Source organism: Carassius carassius, chromosome 1 (genome assembly GCF_963082965.1).
Source record: "Carassius carassius chromosome 1, fCarCar2.1, whole genome shotgun sequence".
Classification (NCBI taxonomy): Eukaryota; Metazoa; Chordata; class Actinopteri; order Cypriniformes; family Cyprinidae; genus Carassius; species Carassius carassius.
Genome location: NC_081755.1, coordinates 777,663 through 798,949, shown reverse-complemented (window position 1 = coordinate 798,949; position 21,287 = coordinate 777,663). Strand labels below are relative to the sequence as shown.

The 21,287-nt window shown below is 39.5% G+C and overlaps 1 protein-coding gene across 5 annotated transcripts; it reads left to right on the top strand.

Moving 5' to 3' along the window:
* The first annotated feature begins 449 nt into the window (after window positions 1–449).
* Window positions 450–7,630, top strand: LOC132133672 (gastrula zinc finger protein XlCGF8.2DB-like). 5 transcript variants are annotated; one of them, XM_059546691.1, is made up of 3 exons: window positions 450–556; window positions 847–1,003; window positions 6,319–7,630. In XM_059546691.1, the coding sequence occupies exons 2-3, from the start codon at window positions 943–945 to the stop codon at window positions 7,380–7,382; spliced, it is 1,125 nt and encodes a 374-aa protein (XP_059402674.1). In that variant the 5' UTR covers window positions 450–556; window positions 847–942; the 3' UTR covers window positions 7,383–7,630. The 5 variants fall into 5 exon arrangements, with proteins under 5 accessions (XP_059402674.1, XP_059402598.1, XP_059402810.1 ...); XM_059546615.1 differs by having other exon boundaries at window positions 450–573; XM_059546827.1 differs by having other exon boundaries at window positions 487–556; window positions 880–1,003.
* The last annotated feature ends 13,657 nt before the right edge of the window (window positions 7,631–21,287 follow it).

Genomic DNA, 21,287 nt, shown 5'->3' with positions numbered 1-21,287 from the left:
GTGAGTAGCCCCTAGCCCTGAACCTTAATGTCATATCTTGAGCCTGCATTTCGAAATCAGAGTCATTATTGTAGATGCGTCTAAGCTGAAATTGTCCAAAAGGAGTGTTATCTTTCAGGCTCCTTAGATTGAAGCTGTCAGCCCTCAATAAAATGTTTCTGTCTGTGCTTTTCCAATATATTGTTGTGTGCATTAAAATAATATATGCATTGTGTGTATATATATATATATATATATATATATATATATATATATATATATATATATATATATATATAAACATACACTCACAATTGCATAATAAATTAAAATACAATAGAATACAAAAAGATTAGAAAGGTAAATAGATTTTTATATATATATATATAATTAGAATATACATCTATGCTCTCCTCTGATGTCGTTCTCATACTCACACTCCAGTCTCGTAGGGGGCGGTAATGCGCCTTTGAGATGAGATGAGATGCAGACTGCCATGAAACCCGAAAGAAGAAGAAGAAGGACTTCGCGTCGCTCGCAGGTGACGTCACCACGCGCGCCTCGGCTCTCTTCTGAGGTGAGAAGCGGTTGACGGTAAACACACTTCATACAGCTACAGAGTTCGCTCGTTACAGCCGTTCTTCACGGGGTCGTGTGTGTGTGTGTGTGTGTGTGTGTGTGTGTGTGTGTGTGTGTGTGTGTGTGTGTGTGTGTGTAATCGTGTAGCAGCGATGTGAGGAACACTGTTACATTCAGTCAGACTTCTGTGAAAGAGTGATCTGTGAGGAGAAGTAATGCTGTCTAAGTGCTGTGTATGCGCGACACGTGAGTTCAAACAGGTGTAAATGATTATTCTCCCTCCGACAGGTGTATATTCCTCGGTGTGTGTGTGCTTCTCAGTCTCTGACTGATGAATGATTGAACGCTGGAGTGTTTTTATCACCTGAAGATCACACAGAGATCATGAATGAAGCAGAAGCAGAGTCCTACTGGATCACGCAGGAGGTCATCGAAGAACAGATAGGTTTGTGTTTGTGTTTCCTCAAACAGTTCATCAGATGTGTGTGAAACACAGTTAAACTGAAGGAGTGAGGAGTCAGATTATATGATAGCGCTGCACAGTTAATCACTGTATAGTTGTGATCCTGATTCAGTCACTCATGCAGTCATATAATGAATCAGTTCTTCTGTCTAGTAAACCTTTGAGTATGATTGATCAAACGACACGACACAAAATCACTCAGTGGTCTTCTTCTGTAGTGTTGATAGTGATTAAGCTCTCTCTCTCTCTCTCTCTCTCTCTCTCTCGTAGTAGTAGTTTATTTCTTCAGTCATTCAGACATAACAACATACACAAACATAATTATTATAGTACAGCGATGACTGAAGGGGTTTAGGCTGAAGTGAAACACTGATTGATGCCTAACCCTATTTACACCAAGATTTAAATACCCAGCATGAGGCAACAATAATCAGAAAGTAGCAAAGTGGAAACAGATGTAAGAATATTACCAGCTTTATATAAACAGCTCATATGAATAACATATTAATGAAGATATTTTTCAAATGTAAGCCATTACTAATAACTTTACACAAGTCACCTGGTTAATTTTCCTCTAAACATTCCATTACCCTAATACTGCCGTGAATCATTGCATTATACACCGGCCTTCTACTTATTTTAATGGTATTAAACTAAACAATATCATTCTAATGCAATATAGCTACCAATCACATTTGATTTTATTTATTACCTTTATTGATAGAGATTGTTTTAATGTGTCATCCAGGCTATTCCATAGATGTACTCCTCTAACTGAGAAACATTGGTATTGGTCCTGGCCTTATTTTTTGATAGACCCCGATTCCTCTCAAATTATATTGAGTCTCTCTGGGCTTGAACCTCTCCTGAATACAGACTGGAAACTTGAGATTGTGAACCTTATACATCATTGGAGCTGAGTTAAGATCAACTAAATCCTGTAATTTCAATAGATTAACAATGGGTTAGTTGGTGCATAATAATTAACTCTGTTAACAATTCTAATAGCTTTCTTCTGCATTATGAAGATAGGTTTGATAATAAATAATATAATAATATAATATAATTATTCCCCCATATTTCTACACAGTAATTTAGGTACGGAAGAATGAGTGAATTATATGATAAATAAAGTAAATTTTGATTTATACATGATTTAATTTTACACGTTATACCAATTATTTTTGATATTTTTGTCTTTAGATAGTTTATATTTAATTTCCAGTTGAGTTTATCATCAATATAGATACCCACAAATTTTGTGTTACACACTCTCTCAATTTCTATATGATTAATTTTGATTGGTTCCTCAATTTTTCTATTACCAAAAATAATATATTTAGTTTTATTCAAGTTCATTGATAATTTGTTATAATAAAACCAAGTTTTTAATTTGGAAAGCTCTTTTTCCACTATCTCCAAGAGGAACTCTAAATTTTGTCCAGAGCAATAGAGACTAGTATCATCGGCAAACAAGATACAATTTAACTTTGTCAGGACCTCCGGAATGTACATTATGAACAGCTTTGGCCCCAGTATAGAGCCCTGTGGAACTCCATGGGTTATGTTTGTTTTTTCAGAGTCAAAGTTGTAAATATGTAAATTGTAAAAAAAAATTAAAAAAAAAAAATCAAAATCAAAAAGTATTGATCTCTGCCACTAAGATAATCTCTTAACCAATCATGGGAAATGCCTCTGATACCATATCGTTCTACTTTAGCCTACAGCTGATTGTGATCAATGGTATCAAATGCCTTGTTCAGGTTGATAAAAACACAGAGAGTGTACTCTCCATTATCAATCGCTGTGGATATTTATATATCTATACATGTATACAGCTGAGATTATGAGGTGTTTCTTTACATTTAGTTATTTTGCCAATAGGTAAATGTTATTGTAAAAACTTTATTGTCCCCTTTAGGGGCAATTTGTTCTGCAGCATGATAGATTTTACACCACATACAAGACAAGTCATCACGCAACATTAATAGCACATTAAGAAAACTACCTCTTACTGAGGTCTGAATTCAATTTTTTTGCAAGATTCAACGTTAAACTCAATTCAATGCAAGCCTTACAAAGAGCAGTCATCTGTGTCCTATCAATATTACATTAAGCTAATTTCTGCAGACGATAGTCTTTGTTGGCTCATCTGTAGGGCTGTCACTTGAGAAAAATCAAATTTGAACAGATATCAAATATCATGCATGTATTCGAATATATATTTGAATATCTGCGTGACCTCCCGCGCATTAAAAAAACAAAAACACACCGTAATGGAGATTCAATCACAAATTTATTAACAGTGACCATCATAAACAGGACTTCACGCGCGACATTGCAAAAAATGTGCGTTCACAAACTTTTTTTCCTGCGCAAAAAAAAGTGCAATGCGCCAACCCGGTTGGGACATAGAAGGGGGTGCGCAGGAAAAAAGTTTGGGAACCGCTGGCCTAGCCTAATTAATTTCTTAATATTGCTTGCAAGAAACACCAGTCTATCAACTTGATCTGGATCAAGTGCAGCTCTTTTTATTAACCCAAAATGTTTCCAGACACTACATTTAAGATGCGTTGGGGTTGTAATTTTCCACTTCAAAACAGGGGAGCTATTATTAGCTATTAGTTATGAGTCTTTACTTTTTTGTGTGTCACTCAGACAAAACAACTCCAAAAATGCCTTCAGGGCTTAAGGGGTTAATGAAATAGTTTTGTTTGGTATATTATTTTGCCATTTTCATTCATTTTATGTTACTGGATTAACTCAAAATGAATTGACTGACAAGACCACGGTGGATGATTTGGTGCGCAACAGATCATGAATGTCATTGACTAATATCTTGTCTTTTAAAAGTACAAACATGATCATGAATGTGAAAGTGAATTGCAAGTGTGGATTTAAAAGCAATCTTAAAACCCCGTATATTGATAGTTGTTTATCTGTAGTGGGTAAATTATGTACAGTATCTCCACCCCTTACCGTGTTATCAATAAGGGCGTTTATTAATTGCTGTGAAATTTTCTTCTGCACTGGATATATTGCATCATTGGTCTTTATGAATTTGATGCCATCATATAAAGATGAATGTCATGAGACTGACATATCCCACGAAAACCATCCTTGACTATTCAAATTATAATTAATTATTAATTGTTTAATCTCAATTACTGTATTTTCATAATCGTTGGAAATCGAAATCAAAACAGTTTTTTTTCGATTAATTGCACAGTCCTTGCTGATGGTGTTTGCTCTATATGCTTACCGTTCTAAACACTGTTTGTATTTATTTGGTCAATAATTGATCGATTAAACTCTGCTGTACAGCAGCTTCAGGGCAAATAATATCCAGGTAACGTTACATGAACTGGGCACAAAATGGAGCATAAAACTTAATTTTCTGTTCTTTTTGGCTTTCTTTTTTGGTAAAAGATGAACAAAATGTGTATTCTAATGGAGGAAAAAGTTAGGACACCCTGCCCACTAATAGCGAGTGTATCTCCCTTTGGCTGAAATCTCTTCAGCAAGATGCTTCTTGTTGCCATCTATCAGTCTCTGACATCGGTCTCAGGAAAGTTTGCCCCACTCCTCAATGCAAAATAGTTTCAGCTGTGAGATATATGATGGGTTTCTTGCATGTACAGCATGTTTCAAGTCAGCCCACAGCATCTCAATGTGATTCAAATCTGGGCTTTGACTCGTCCAATCCATTACTCTCCATTTCTTCGTTTTCAGCCAGTTCTTGGTGGATTTACTGGTATGTTTTGGCTCATTAGCCGCGTTTCCACTGTCAGGCTTAAACTGGGCTTGCTAGTGTGTGCCAGGGCCAATCGCGTTTCCACTGTCACTTCCGGGGCTTGATAGTGCCTCGTTTGAGCTTCCTCGGTGCCAATAGCTAGGGTTTTTTGGCCCAACGAAAACCTGTGGAAATGCTGTGCTATTCTGGCTTCGGTGCTACCGGCCCGAGGCTATGAGCCCCGCCCAGCCTGTTTTAAGATCTGGCTCACACTGGCCCGACAGAGGAAATGCGGCTATTGTCCTGTGGCAGGATCCAGTTCCACATCAGCTTTAATTTTTTTACAGATGGTCTCGCATGTTCCTCAAGCACCCCCTGATACACAGTAGAATACATGGTGGATTCTATGATGGTGAAACACCATCATGGTTTCAGCAAAACACTCCCAAACCAGGACACTTCCACCTCCATGTTTTACAGTTGGTATGAGGTTCCTTTCCTGGATTGCTGTATTTGATTTACGCCAAACAAGTCCTCTATTGCAGTGTCCAAATAATTCAATTTTAGACTCATCTGTCCAAAGAACATTATTCCAGAAGTCCTGGTCTTTGTCTACATTCTCTCTGGCAAACTTCAGTCTGGCCTTTGTTTTTCTTAGAGAGCAGGGGTTTCCTCCTTGCACACCTCCCATGAAAGTTAAACTTCTGTAGTCTCTTTCTGATTGCACTTTCACATAAACAGTAGCAAGAGCCTGCTGTAGGTCCTGTGATGAAATGTTAGGGTTTTTGGTGACCTCTTTTAGCATCTTGCGGTCTGCTCTCGGGGAGAACTTGCTTGGACGGCCAGACCCGGGCATGTTGATAGTTGTTTTGAATGTCCTCCACTTGTAGACTATTTTTCGGACGAGTGGAATGGCTGATTTCAAAATCTTTGGAGATCTTTTTAAATCCCTTTCCAGATTCCTAAGGTTCTACAATCTTCTTTTTGAAGGACCCAGGTTGCTCTTTTGACCTCACCATGGTGTCCACTCTCACTTCATCAGCCAAGAGCACACCAAACCAAAAGTGTGAGATTGAAATAGGGCAACCTCCTCGTAACAATGTTCTAATCATGTGTACCTGATATGATACACCTGTGTGTGCTTTAAGCCAATTTAAGTGGGAATAATTGTTGGGATGACTTATTTATTCTTTCCACATTTTTTTTTTTTAGTATTGCTTTACATTGATATGAAATATCCATATTTTCAAATATTTTAAAAAACACACAGGCTTCCATAGGGTGTCCTATTTTTTTCACATGACTTTAGGTGGATGGAAACCTAGCTAATGTTTCTTGCATTTTAAACATTTTACAACTCTGACTTGAAAAATGTCAAATGTTTAATACTTCTCACTGCAAAGACATGATAATCGAATGGTCCGCGTACACCGTTCAAAAGAATCCATCAAAATGATCATACTTATTGCTAATGTATCAGCGTTCACATTGGTTTCCCTTTATATTTGGTCTTTTTGGCTTTTTTAATGATTTAATGAAAATTATTATGTTTTATTTCATTTAGACCTGATGGAAGAGATCAATGAGATGGAAGAAGTGATTGAAGAAGGGAAGAAATATCATGATATTGAAACTGATGAAACATCCTTGAGTCCCTCGTGGGAACCAAGACCCGAAATATGTTTCATTTGCCCTCAGTGTGGAGAGATTTTCACATCCGAAGAAAGTCTTAATCTTCACATAAAATTTGAAAGTGGAATGAAGCCGTACGCATGTGATCTCTGCGAGAAAACTTTCAACAAAAAAGCAAAACTTGCCACACACATGAAAATCCACACCGGAGAGAAGCCACACACATGTGATCAGTGCGGGAAGAAGTTCAGAAATAAGGGAAACCTGAATGAACACATGAAAATCCACACCGGAGAGATGCCGTACATGTGTGATCAGTGTGGGAGGAAGTTCAGACATAAAGGAAACCTCAATACACACATGAGAATCCATACTGGAGCAAAGTCCTGCATTAAAACCAATGGAGAAAAACCGCACACATGCAGTCAGTGTGGAAAGAGATTCAGACAAAAACACCTCCTCAATCAACACATGAGAATCCACACCGGAGAGAAACCGCACTCGTGTGATCACTGCGGGCAGAGTTTCACACGAAAACAGCTACTTAATGATCATATAAAGATCCACACAGGACAAAACCTGCACACCTGTGCACAGTGCGGGAAGAGTTACAGGAAGTTAAGTGTTTTCAAAGTACATCTGCTCCATCATTCTAGAGACAGGATCTATAACTGTGACCAGTGCAGTAAAAGGTTTTTTAGGCCAGATAACCTGAGGGACCACATGAAAACCCATTCAGAGGAGAGGCCTTACGTGTGTTATTTGTGTGCAAAGAGCTTTAGACATCTGAATGGTTTAAAAATACACCAGAAACGACACAGCGGTGTGAGGGATCATACTTGCTCTGAGTGCGGAAAGAGTTTCTTTACACTTTATGTACTGAAACAGCACCAGACCGTTCACACCAGAGAAAAACCTTACCAGTGTTCACACTGTGACAAGAGATTCAGTATTTTAGGAAACCTGAAAAGACATAAGAGTGTCCATTCTAGATAGTCATATCACTGCCAGTCCAGTGAGAAGAGTTTCACCCGAGTATCTACTCAGTCATACGAAGAAGACATGTTCAGATCTGGTGCTCTCAGTAGTATTTGTAGCAGCCTTCTTGTGTGTGTGTGTGTGTGTGTGTGTGTGTGTGTGCATGGCTTCAGGAGAGCAACCCTACATTTGTGTTGTTTTATGTTCTTTCTTATATACTCAATGCATTCATTGTCATTTTTGGTGTTTATATATTTTGTAATTATTTTACAAAATTATTTCTTTTTTGATATTTTTCCTTCAACTGTAAAGATCTTGTGTTGAGCGGTTTCAAGGAATATAAGTTTAAGATATAAGATAGTGTCTACATTGAAGGTTGTTAAAGGGGTCATACGATGCTTATAAAAAACATTGTTTTGTGTATTTGGTGTAATGAAATGTGTTTATGTAGTTTAAGGTAAAAACACATTATTTTCCACATACTGTACATTATAATGGTGAGCCAGTTGATCCGGGAGGCCAAGGAGACCAGAGGAGACCTAGCCGTACTCTGGCTGGATCTTATCAACGCCTACGAGTCTATACCCCACAAGCTGGTCAAAGAAACACTGACAAGACATCATGTGCCAGAAACGATCCGCAACCTCATTCTAGATTACTACAAAAGTTTCAGATTGACAGTTTCATCAGGAATGTTGACATCTGACTGGCAACGGCTAGAGAAGGGAATTATTACCGTATGTACAATCTCAGTACCTCTCTTCGCTCTAGTCAAGTCCAGGTCCAAGTGGGCGATCGTTTCCGCTTTACCTTGGAGGGGTCACACATTCCATCAATAACTGAAAGACCAGTTAAGAGCTTGGGGAAGATCTATGAAAGCTCCCTGAATGACACAACCGCTATCCAACAAACCAGAAACGATGCAAGGAACTTGCTCACTGCAGTCGACAAGTCAGGGCTTCCAGGAAAGTACAAAACCTGGAAGTACCAGCACGGAATCCTGCTAGAGGATTCTGTGGCCCCTTCTCGTATACGAGGTACCCATGACAACGGTAGAAGCATTAGAGAGAACAGCCAGTCAGTTCCTTAGGAGGTGGTTAGGGCTCCCACGGTCCCTGAGGAACATCGCCCTCTATGGCCATTCCACCAAGCTGCAGCTTCCCATCAGCCGCTTGTCCGAGGAGTTCAAGGTCACTCGTACCAGGGAGGTCTTCATGTATTGAGATTCATCCAATGCTAAAAACTCTTCAGCTGGAAACTGTGTTAAGCGAGAAAGGAAGTGGAAGGCTCAGGTTGCGGTAGACAGAGCGGAGGCACGGCTTGAGGCATGGTGTCTTGGTTGGCAACGTGGCAGTGGGTCGTGCAGGCCTGGGCAGTTTCCCTAATCCACGTTACGATAAAGCAAAAGGGAGGGAGAAGCATCAGTTGGTGCAGGACGAGGTGCAGACAGAGCTGGAGGAAGACCTCCTGACCAAGATGGTTGGTATGCAACAGCAAGGTGCCTGGACTAGGTGGGAGAACACTGATATAGTTTGAAAATGTTTAGATTTTTTATTGTTAATTCACTTTTTACATCAGGGCCTCATTTTTAACATTAGTTAATTCATTGGTTAACATTAACTGCCAATGACAAATTCTTCTGAACATTAATTAATCTTAGGTATTCCGATATTTAATAGCACGTTGTTAAAATGTAAAGTTGCAACTGTATTATTTAATGAGCTAATATGAATTACGACTTGTATTTTTTATTTATTTTTACCAAGATTAATAACTTCTGTAGCAAATGTAGCTATTGTGAATGTTAATGGTTAACTAATGAGATTGTAAAGTGATACACCTATGGGTCTTTTGCACTTTAATCTGTGTAAAACATTTAACTTTATATATTTTTCTTTATTGTTTTATTTTATTTAAATGTTTAGTTATTTTTATTAGAAAAACGTTATTTAACCCATTATGTTATACTATATTTGAGCACTTTTTAAAACTAAATTTCTCTACTGTGATAATACTGTTTACCGTGATAAAAGCATGAGCAATTAATCGCAACAGGAAAATTTGATACCGGCGTATCCCTACTCTGAACCACTGCGCATCAAGTTCCTCATCAGTTCGGTGTACGATCTTCTACCTAGCCCATCCAACCTTCACCGCTGGGGCTTGGTAGACTCACCGGCATGCCAACCGTGCCAAAGGAGTGGCACACTGGAGCATATCCTCAGCTGCTGTCCAAAGGCGTTGGAGGATGGACGGTATCACTGGCGACATGACCAAGTCCTCAGGGCTTTGGCAGATACAATCACTGCAGCAATCCAGAGCAGTAAGTGTCAGCATCCCTCCAAGCAAACCATCTCCTTTGTCAGAGCTGGGGAGAAGGCATATCAGCAGCCACGCTCCCCGGGTGGGCTCCTCGCAAATGCAAGAGATTGGCATCTTCAAGTGGACCTGGGAAGGCAGCTCAAGTTCCCGAATCACATCACGGTCACTTCACTCCGCCCAGACGTGGTTATAACATCAGAGCTTACAGTCCCCTGGGAAGACAAACTGCAGGAGGCAAATAAGCGCAAGAGAGCCAAGTTATGCTGAGCTAGTGGAGGAGTGCAGGAGTGGCGGCTGGAAAGCACGAAGTGAGCCAATGGAGGTTGGATGCCGGGGTTTTGCTGGACAGTCATTGCTCAGAACACTCAAAATCCTTGGAGTTAAAGGACATCTCTGAGGTTGCCAAAAAAAGCCTCACGATGGCTGTGGATCCGGAGGGGAGATCCGTGGGACCAGGACGGGGACTGATCACCACCTGCAGGGTCGCCCGGGCAAGGGTGTCTGTTGATTAAAGACCCGAAACACCTGTTGACCCAGGGTTTATCACTGATGACGTGTCCAAGTAGCACCTTGAGGTCTATGTTAGAACTAGTTTCTCCTCTATGCCACGTTTTCTGAACCGCGCTGATTTTCACAAAGCTCCATCTCTCTGAAAAGTGAGGTGTGCTCTGATTGGCCAGCTCTCCGGTGCATTGTGATTGGCCGAATACCTCAAGTGTGTGACAGAAATGTTATGATCAGCTCTAGGCATGACGAAGTGGATATCGTCCTCTTTTGGAAGGCCAAACTTTTTCACTTTCACAGTCAGTGTTGCCAACTTAGCGACTTTGTCACTAGATTTAGTGACTTTTTTCAAAAAAGCAACTAGCGACAGATCTAGCGACTTGGACATACCTTATTTAGTCTCTTCACTCTTCAGTATTGCTGCACGAGCGTGAGCTCTCTCTTTCCCAGCGTACACCTCTCTCTGCATCTGCTCTGTTCAGCGAGCGAAGAGAGGAGGAGCACTTTCAGTTAAAACAGACATTCTGTTGCTTCTAACTCTATTTTGCATGCAAGTTTAGCCGAAATCACAGCACAGCCATTGTCTTAGTCGTATGTTTACTTGATTTCATTAGACAATGTCGTGAGTAGGACTTCAGTGCAGATTAACATCTTTGAGAGCTGGTTATGTAGTCTTAATGGACCGTGTTTCAGTCATTATAATATTCATTCCATTGTCTGACAACAGAAATATAAAAATAAATAAATTAAAACCATTTTATTGAGAATTTGGCTGCATTAAAATGCAGTATGTGAGTACAGGGAGGCAACATGATGTGGGGCGTGTTAGAACGAGTTGTTTTAGGGGGGTGTGGACAAGTCTTAACCTTTATAAAGAATATCTCTTTGGATTTGATACTTTAGTCTTTGCATTTTTACAGATCTTCTTTATTCACCAACAGCTTGTAACACTCCAAAGAGAAAAGAAAACTTGAAATCGCATCATATATGACCCCTTTATCATCACTGTTAAAGCTGATGTTGTAAAGCAGTACTTTTCCTTTGCTACGGCTTGTGGTATAATAACACTTGTTGGATTTTATGGAGAAAATGCATAACACTTTATGCAATGCTTTTTGGCCACTGTAAATTTTACAGTTGAGAATTGTTTGTTGTTTACGGTAAATTACTCTTAAATAAAACAGATATAATTTAAACCTGTTTACAGTAATTTACTTTAAAAATAACAGCTGTAAATATAAACTTGTTTCACGGTAAACTACTTTAAGAAATAACAAATATACTTTAAACCTAAGTACAGTCTATCTCCGTAATAAATACAATACAACTGTATGAAATATTATTTTATTGTAAAGTTCAGTTTTACAGAAAACAGCTGTGGTTGCCAGAATTTCACAGCAAAAAATACAGTAAAACACATAAGTAATTACAGTTACTTCCCATAGATTTTAAAGTCAACAATCAGTCAGGACATCGTAAACTACTAAATAAACTAATACCACCAATTGTAAATCAAGGCACAGACTTTAAAGAAATTGTTTTTTCTTTCTTCTTCATACAGGCACTGTGTTATAATAATTAGAGCTGATTCAGTAACTTGTTCAGTATACTCACAAACTTGAGTCTTGAAAAAAATGCAAGTGTCCATAAAAAATGATGGATAACCAATGGTGGAATTAACATCATTCAGTGACACTTGCTCTGGTTGAACAATTGTAATGAGTCCACACTTGACTGAAGATATGGGACAGTGTTTGTTCAAAAAACTGGAAACATAAAGGTTGCATTGTCTCACGAGGACTCAAACGTAGTCATTGTGGACTTGCATAATCTCTCTGCAGGAAACAGACACAAAGAGAAGTTAGTTAGATACAGCCCATGAGCATTATGACCACAAAGAGATAAGTCTTCTTTTGTTGAACTGATTTCCAATTAATGCCACTCTGATAATCAATCGACTATCAGGGCAAGAGCTTGAAAGAAATCTCAGCACCTTTCACATGCATTTGTTTCACATCTGTCAAGCTGCAACCTAAATACACAGTTTCCTCCAGCAGGTGTTGTCGTGTTTATTGTGTTTGGACATGATCCTCTCTGCAAACAGAAAAAAAATTATAATTATGCATAAAAAAATTTTTATTTGTGTTTGTAAGCTGCCAATAAACATTATTCACAATGCCATCTTTGATTTTTAACATGATTGGTGATCTACAAATTTTATACAGGTTTTTACAGCAGATGCCACCGAAAACACGGTAAGCCTAACCCTCACAGCCTCGCTTTTATACCCGTCATAGCATTGTGCTGAATAGGGTGCATTAATGTTTTAGGAAGAAAATCGAAATCGTCAAGTCACACTTAGAAAAAACAATTGCACATCTGGATCAGCCAAGAAAACTGCTGGTGACTGTATGTCTAGCAGTGTTGCCAAACTGATATTCGTCCAAGTGCAAGACAACTTTAGTAATGTGATATTAAAAGTTAAGAGACCGTACACCAAGATTGTTAAAGCAACACGCCGACTTATTGGGACTTTAGCTTATTCGCCGTATCCCCCAGAGTTAGATAAGTCCTTACACACACTTCTCATCTCCATGTGTGCCGTAACTCTGACGCTCCCACCGCTAGCCTAGCTTAGCACAAAGACTGGAGGTAAACGGCTCCAGCTAGCATACTGCTCCCAATTAGAAACACAGCCATCTTCTAACCGTATACATACTGGGAACTATATTCTCAAAAGGTGAAGCACTGCTACTTCTGTGGAGTGATTAGCACAACACTGAGCAAACTCTCTGCTCCTCACCACGGGGTTCTCAGGTGCTGCGAGCAAAGCACTCCACAGAAGTATACACTTCCCTAGTGAATCAGAGAACAACTTAGCATGCCCAAATGCTTTGAAATCTTTCTCTCTGCACAAAGTGACTGTTTTTCCTGTTAGACCGTACATGAAGAGGCAACAGATAAATAAATGGCTAACACTTTGTCTCATCTTTGCAGAGCCTAAAGGGTTAACGACTTCAAAGGCATCCTGGTATAGTACTAGCTTTAAACATGATGGATTCAGGACAAAAAGGCATTGGATTTGAAAATCTGACCAACACTAACATCAGTTAAAACATCTGATGGAGGCTCTGCAGAGTTCTACTCAGACACATTTCTGCCACATATCCGATTGTCAAAAGCATTTTAAAGTCTCTGACAGGCACATAATAGGCAAACCTATCCATTCTGTTCTCAGTCTGTTCCCTGCAGTTGTAAGAAAAATATCATTGAAATCATCTGATGTGTCCATACCACCTTCCAGAATCATGCATTTCAGTTGGAGCAGATGATACATGAGAATGTAGCTGTCAACATTGAAAACAAGGGAGATTTCCCGCAACCCATCCCCAAAATAAGTGGTGTCTCGAATCCACTGTGAGACACCAATGTGTCCCTGAGCAAGACACTTAACCCCTAGTTGCTCCAGAGGTGTGCGACCTCTGACATATATAGCAATTGTAAGCCGCTTTGGATAAAAGCATCAGCTAAATGAATAAATGCAAATGTAAATAAGGAATTTTTTTTACACGATTCTTAACCACAAACTAAAAAAAAGCACTAATCATTAACAGTCTAAACAGTTTAAAACTACACAAAATATATTAAAGAAATGACAGACCAATGGATATGTTAAAAGTGATTTATTTATGAACAAGGTAAACATTACTTACACATTTTCATTTGCTACAACGTGTGATGGAGTGTATAGGTGAACCTGACCAGTGTGATTTATAGCAATGCACACACAGTGCTGGAATCCAGTGCCATTCGGTTGGATGTAACTATCTTGCTCACCATGCTAAACGCCCTTTCTGAGCTTTTATCAATTAGCTCCTCTCTGAGCCTATCCTCATTCATGAGAAACTGTGGGACACTGAGTAAGAAAACTGATTCATTTATCATAACCTTCAAGGTAGATCCTGCCATCTTACTATCTCTGATTTCTTAGTTAAAAACATTCAGAAATTTCAGATTTACCATACAAAATATTTGTTATCCCTACCAGTGTCTGGACTTATTCCAGATCCAGGGTCTAGTATTCTCAAGTCCTTCAGTGGCTGGGAATCAATTGGAAAACAAACCAACATCTTGCGTAAAACTGCTTCGTAGAAAGCTCTCACAGTTCTACATGAAATGGATAAAAAAAAAAAAAACATGGATTTGTGTTAGACGTTTCAATTTGGGTTAGAACAGAAGATGAACATTATAATTATATTGTACAAAATAAATCACTTACTGAAAGAATTTGTTCTTAGTTGGAACAGGGAAATCTGCAGTTCTAATGAATGCCTCTGTGTCCCCTCCAATGAAGAGGTCCTTGTCTGCCAATTGATGTCCCTCTCCAAAGTTCACTTCTTTGCTGGAACAAGGCACCCCAGCATCCGCTTGATAAGCCTGGTCATCTCTTTGTCCAGCTTGTGTATCTTTACTGTAGATAGTAAATAATAGTGAAATGATGAGGATTGTCTGTGGTTATCAAGTTATTATTGTGACAACTAGGATATGATGACTATATCAACCTGAAATGCAATATTACAGTCTGATAGAGACTTAAAGGCCATCTTTCAATTTAATTTTATAACTTAATTTATACAGAATATTGTATGAAAATATAAATTTAAAAAGACATACATAAGAATACATATGTTTTACAACACCCACGGGCAGAAATTAAGAAAAAAAGTGTGCCTATTCTAAGCTACGCGCCAAAAAACCGCTTTTTCCCAGAGAACGCGTCATATGACGTAACGACAGGCAAACATAGGCGCTGCTGCCCTCGTTCTCAGTGTGGGTTTACGTAGTCTGAGAGGTGGAAACAGAAAATAGAGATTGTCGTTATCGTTATTATAGTTATAGTAGGTTTGAATTGTCACAATGGTGAATTCTTGTGTTTGTTTTGGATGCAACAACTCCAACTTGTCTGGCCATCGGGTCCACCGATTTCCAAACAAGAAACACAAAGATTTCCGTGCTTGGACACGTTTCGTCCAGGCAAAGAGAAGCAATTTCGCTGCCTCCCCGTTGACTAGACACACGGTGGTATGTGAAAAACACTTCACACCAGACAGCTACAACCAAGGAGATCTTATGGAATTTGGCATGGGATTTCGACGAAAAGAGTGGGTTAGGCTGGCAAATGGAGCTAGTCCACCTGCAAAATCCGGCGGGAGTGAAGAGGCTAACGTTAATGTTAGCACTAATCTGCGCGTCGAAAACGGGAGCTTTGCACAGTAAGTCTTATAATACCATATACAAATTGTTGCATCGAAATGTAGCTCTGCATGTAATCTCTGCAAATGTATTTTTCTTGACGTTATAATGGATTAGTTTTGGCATGGCACGAAAGCCCGCCTAGCTGCCGTCAGCTTACTCTTGTTACACCCTGTGAGGCTGCACATGAGCCTCCTGACACTTATTTTATTGAGCTATTAAGACAGGGTTCCAGAAAATTTATATTTTTTGAATTAAAATTTTATGTGGTCGCATTCGCATATTACTACTCGGTTAAATTCAAGCATGAATTTTCCTGCATTTAACTTGTTTTAGCGCCTGCCAAATTGATTTTTTTTCCCCGCCAAAGTCTTATTTGATCAGTGAGTAATGTAGATGAAACGCTGCCCTTGTGACAGGGTGCATGTTTAACTGAAAGAACGAGCAGAGAAACAGAGCTACCGGTCGCGCGCGCACTTTTCACCGTCTCCAAAACGCATCCAAGTAAGTTAATTCTTTACAATATTAGTTTTCTTAGTTACATCGGAGTTGCCTTGGTTTTCTTTGACTAATCGAAGCTGGTATCAACAAGGCACATGCGAGGGAATGCAGCTCGGGACTACATTGAAAAGATTTTGAAAAGATTAGCAGTCTTTTAAATAATGCATGAATGGGGGATTTTCATGAAAGGACTACTTTCATGAAAGATTTTGGGAGAGAGTGCTGCCAGCAAAGACGGGGCGGGTGCAACTGCCACTTCAGATCCTGAAGATGATGGAGATGGAGACATCTCTACAATGGACCCTGAGCCAGAAGTGGTCCATCGTGGATCACAGTGCAACATATGATGTTTACATCATTCATTAGGTAGTTAGCTTAAGGTTTTCAGACAGGCTGGTGTAACGCCATCTGGACCTGGTGCTTTTCTTCTTTTGTTCTTCCTGAAGACCTGGCGCAAATCATCTTCACAGATTTGAAGTGCAGGAGAGGTGGAGAGGGGGATTGCAGGAGGTGTTAACGGATGAGTAGGGTGATGGTCAGAATGGGTGTTGGGGCTTTCAAATCTACTATAGAACTCATTCAGGTCGTTAGCAAGTCGTTGATTAGCCTCAGTGAAAGGGGATGGTGTCTTGTAGTTTGTGATGGCTCTCAGTCCTCTCCACACTGAAGTTGAGTCATTGGAAGTAAACTGGTCTTCCAACTTTTTAGCGTAGGTTTTTTTAGCCGCTCTAATCTCTTTGTTCAGTGTGTTCCTGGCAAATTATAGTACTAGTAACTTTAGTTATCTCACTCATTAATCTGATGCCAGTCTATTGTTTCTCCAAATAATATTGATAGGGATGTGCCTTTTTATGCTGTTCTCTATATTCTCTTGTTTTTAGTCTCTTGGTCAAACCGTAATCAACAGTATATTTCTAATTTCATTTACTTTGATTAAACTTACTCTAAATTTTACTTAACGAATAGTAATATGCAATGGTCAGTTTATCATACTAAAGGATTAAAATGTAAGAATTTTCAAATTACTCAATCCCATTCTAGATGTGCATGACCTTTATTGCTCACATGAGTACAGTTAAAAAAAAAAAAATCTTAGATATTGAGACATGGAATGGAAGCCGATGGCAACCAACATTTTTAAGTCTTGCATGTCGTTTAGGCTGGCTAATGATAATCCATGTCGATACAATTGAAAGAAAACACTGTTTTATAAATTCATGTTAAAGACGTTTCTTACAGTAGTCCATAACTGCTGGTCAAAATTAGTTGTGTATTTATTTCAATCATGTTATGAAAAGTCACTGAACAATAGTCATGCACATCTGGGATGAAGGTGAGCAAATTTCTTTTTTTGTCGTCTTTTTCTGGGGGACAAATCCTTTTTAACTTTTCTTTTCTGAAAGATTCAAAGGAGTCTTGTAGAATCCGATGACTCCTGTTGTGATAGTGAAGATGATTATATTCCAAATCCCAGGGAGGAAAGCAATGACAGTGACTGCAGCTTAGAGTTATCCCTGGAAAATAAAAAAAGAATGTCAAAATGTCATCCATTAGTCAGTGCAGAAACAAGTCTTCAAGTCAGAGCCGATTTAAGTCCAGCCAGAACAAAAGTGAGTCTTCAAGTCAGAGTCGATTTCAAGTCCAGTCAGAGCAGAAGATTTGAAACAAGTCATCACTCGACACAAAGATTTCCTGATAGCCTAGAAGAAGGAAGACACAAGGAGACAAGTGTTTCAATGCCACCTGAAGAAGAGCAATCGGTCTTTGTTAATCCAGTTTTAAAGAAGGAGGATGGTTCCAGAAGATATAATAAAAAAACATCATTGTTTGTATTGTGGACAGGTAGTTCAGAAAATGTCAAGACACTTGTCGCGTAGACACAGCGATGTGGTTGAGGTTGCAAAGGCATTAAGCTTGCCAAAGAATTCAAAAGAAAGGCGACGACAGTTAGTTATTTTTTAGAAACAAGGGTAACTTTGAACACAACACTCAAGTTTTGGAGAGTCGCAAAGGCAAACTTATCCCATGGAAGCAGCCAAAGAAAATGACCGATGGACAAGAATTCATGCACTGGGTTTATTGCTATGGAATGTTCCGAAAAAGAGCGATGTGGCGTCATTTTCAGGTCTGTAATTTCAAGCCTCAGGGTAAGACATCTAAACGAGGTAAAACAAGAGTTCAAGCTTTGTGTGCGTTGGCTGAACCTGCTCCAAGTGGATTTAGCGTCGCGTACTGGAAGTTCTTAAGTGGTATGAATCAGGATGAGGTTGCAGTTGCTATTAAGGAAGACCGCTGCATTCTTGAGTATGGTTACAGACAGTTCAGAAGGAATGAGTATGTAATCAGCCAGCACCAATATATTCGACAAAAACTGAGAGAGCTTGGCAGACTGGTACTGGAAGCAAAAAAGTTGACACATGTGAAGACTATCAAAGAACTCATAAAGCCTGAAAAGTACACTCATGTTGTCTCGGCTGAAAGATGCCTTGCTGGATTCAGTGGTGAAACTGGCATATATAAACGTCCGTCTCTAGCTCACAAAGTTGGACATGGCTTGCATGCTATAGCCATGTTTATTAAATCTGAAGGATGGAAGATGAAAGATCAACAGACTGCCAAAGATGCTGAGGAATTTGCACTGCTATACCAAGAAAGTTGGTTGGAAATTTGACATTGCAAGTCAAGCGCTAAGTCAGCTTAACCAGACCAAGTGGAATTCTCCTCAGATTCTACCATTCACACAGGATGTCCAAAGACTGCATTGCTATTTGTCTGAGAAACAGTAGAAGCAATTGAATGCCCCGCAAGAAGAGCCTTCTCCCTTGAACTGGAAGGACCTTGCTAAAGTGTCCCTGGCGCAAGTTATCCTCTTCAACCGACGAAGAGCAGAAGTATCCCGAATGTCCTTGTCGGCGTTCATGTCAAAGGATACATCAGAAACACACGAAGATGTTAACTTAGCCCTTACAGCACTCGAGCAGAAGCTTTGCAAACATTTTGTTCGGATTGCCATAGTAGGAAAGAGAGGGAGGAAAGTCCCTGTTCTCCTTACCCCGGTCATGAGAGAATCGCTCGATACTCTGACTGAAAAGCGAGAAGAATGTGGAGTACTGAGTGAAAACAGATACTTGTTTGCATTGCCGCTCTGTCCATTACTTGAGGGGTTCCGATTGCATTAGGCAGTTTGTGAATGAATGTGATGACATCAAACATCCCAAAGCGCTAACCTCAACAAAACTTAGGAAACACATTGCTACTCTGTCGACTGTTCTGAATCTCAAGACTACAGAACTCGACCAATTGGCAGATTTCCTTGGGCATAACATCGAGGTCCACAGAAAGCACTACCGTCTTCCAGAGGGCACCCTCCAGTTAGCTAAAATAAGCAAAGTTCTTCTAGCGCTAGAACAGGGACGGCTAGGAGAATACAAGGGGAAGAATCAGGATGAAATCCAGCTTGATGTGACTGGTATTGATATACAAGTCTTTTTTATTATTAAGGAAAGTTAAAAAGCACAGCATTGTCCATTTATAAATTGTTCTCTTTTAGAATAGTAGATAGTATTTTATAAGTAATAGAATAGAATTGAATAGAACAGAAGTATTTGACCTCAATATACAGAAGAAGAGGGCAGGTTTTATTGTTATAATGTGACTATGTGATGATATTGGAGAGAGAGAGAGGACTCAAATGCGAGTGGAATGATAACTGTTCTTTAATGAAACAAAGTCTGGCCACAGGTATTCCAATAAAAGCAGGGGAGAAATAGACAAACTGAAGATGACCCGTAGACTGGGTAGCATAAATGAACTGAGAAGACCTCTGTGGCCGGGGTGGCCAGCGGGCTGGCGAGGCGGAGGTTCTCGACACTAAAGAAGGAGCAGGCGGTCGGTGCTCACAGAGCGGGGGAAGCCGAAGCAGCTCTCAGCAGGTAAGGTTCTGTGGGTGCAAATGATGAGCACAGAGTAATTCCAGCAGTGGTAGTGAACTACTAACAAAACCCCAACTCGACAGGACAGGACAAAACTAACGTGAAGACGACAATGGTTGATTGTTTCCGGTTAATTGTGTGGTACAGTAAGCTACACCGCAGGTATAGTTATCCAAAGGTAGTTGATCTCCACAACCATTGTGTCCTTTAGCAAGATGCTTCATCCCATTGCTCCAGGGCTATTGCCACTGTAATGGGTTCTGTAAGTTCCTTTGCGGAGAAAGTATCTGTCAAGGGCATACATTTAAATTGTGCTACCAGTGTGAGTGCAAGTCTAATTTAAACCGGCTCTCTCTACCACTGTATTGTAGAATTATGGAAACCATGTGTAATTTGTTCAATTCGATTTGTTTATTTGTATAGCGCTTTTCACAACACATATCTGCAAGACTAGACACGTGCCATATACTGAATATTAATAAACTTGTACTGTTGATCATTGCTTTTGGTCACCATGACACAAATGTTATGCATAATTGATCCTTAGTTTATATTTTGATTTGTCTTTTTCTTTAATAAACTTATTACACTTATTACTTATTTTCTTTGTACTCAGATGACTTTATTCCAGAAGTACAGGAGCCTGAAGTTGAGGACAGTGTTGCATCCACACAGGAACCTACTTCCACGCTGCATTCCCAATACCAGAGAAAGTCGGCAAAAGAGAGGTGAGCTTAGAAATGTAAAGTGGATTGATTGGTCCCGTTCGTCTTGAAGACACAAGCTTTATTCTGAATTATATTATTTGATCAAATCTTTACTCTTGATCACTGCACATTGATAGCTGTCACAATAGGTATGTTTACACAGTCTAATATTCTGATTATAGTTGATTTATAACCTCAAACCTGAATGAGTTTCTTTCTTCTGCTGAACACAGAAGACATTTTAAAGAATGGGGGTAACCAGACAGTTGATGTCACCACTGACTTCTATAGTATTTTTTTCCTACTATGAACGTCAATTGTGCCGTCAACTCTCTGGTTACCCACATCCTTTAAAATGTTCAGCAGAAGAAACTCATAAAGGTTTGGAACAACATTATGGTGAGTAAATGATGTCAGAATTTTTGGGTTAAAGGAACACTTCGACTTTTGGGACTTAAGCTTATTCACGTATCCCCCAGAGTTGGATATCCATACCTTTTTCATCTCCGTGCGTGCTGTAAGTCTGTTTGACGCACCCACCGCTAGCCTAGCTTAGCACAAAGACTGGATGTAAACGGCTACAGCTAGCATACTAATGTCACGATCCACACACAGAAAGGAACGGGAAAAGGGAAGATCCAAATTCAGTAGATGTTTATTAGGGTAATCCAAAATCGTATCCAGTCCAGGCAGGGGTCAAAATC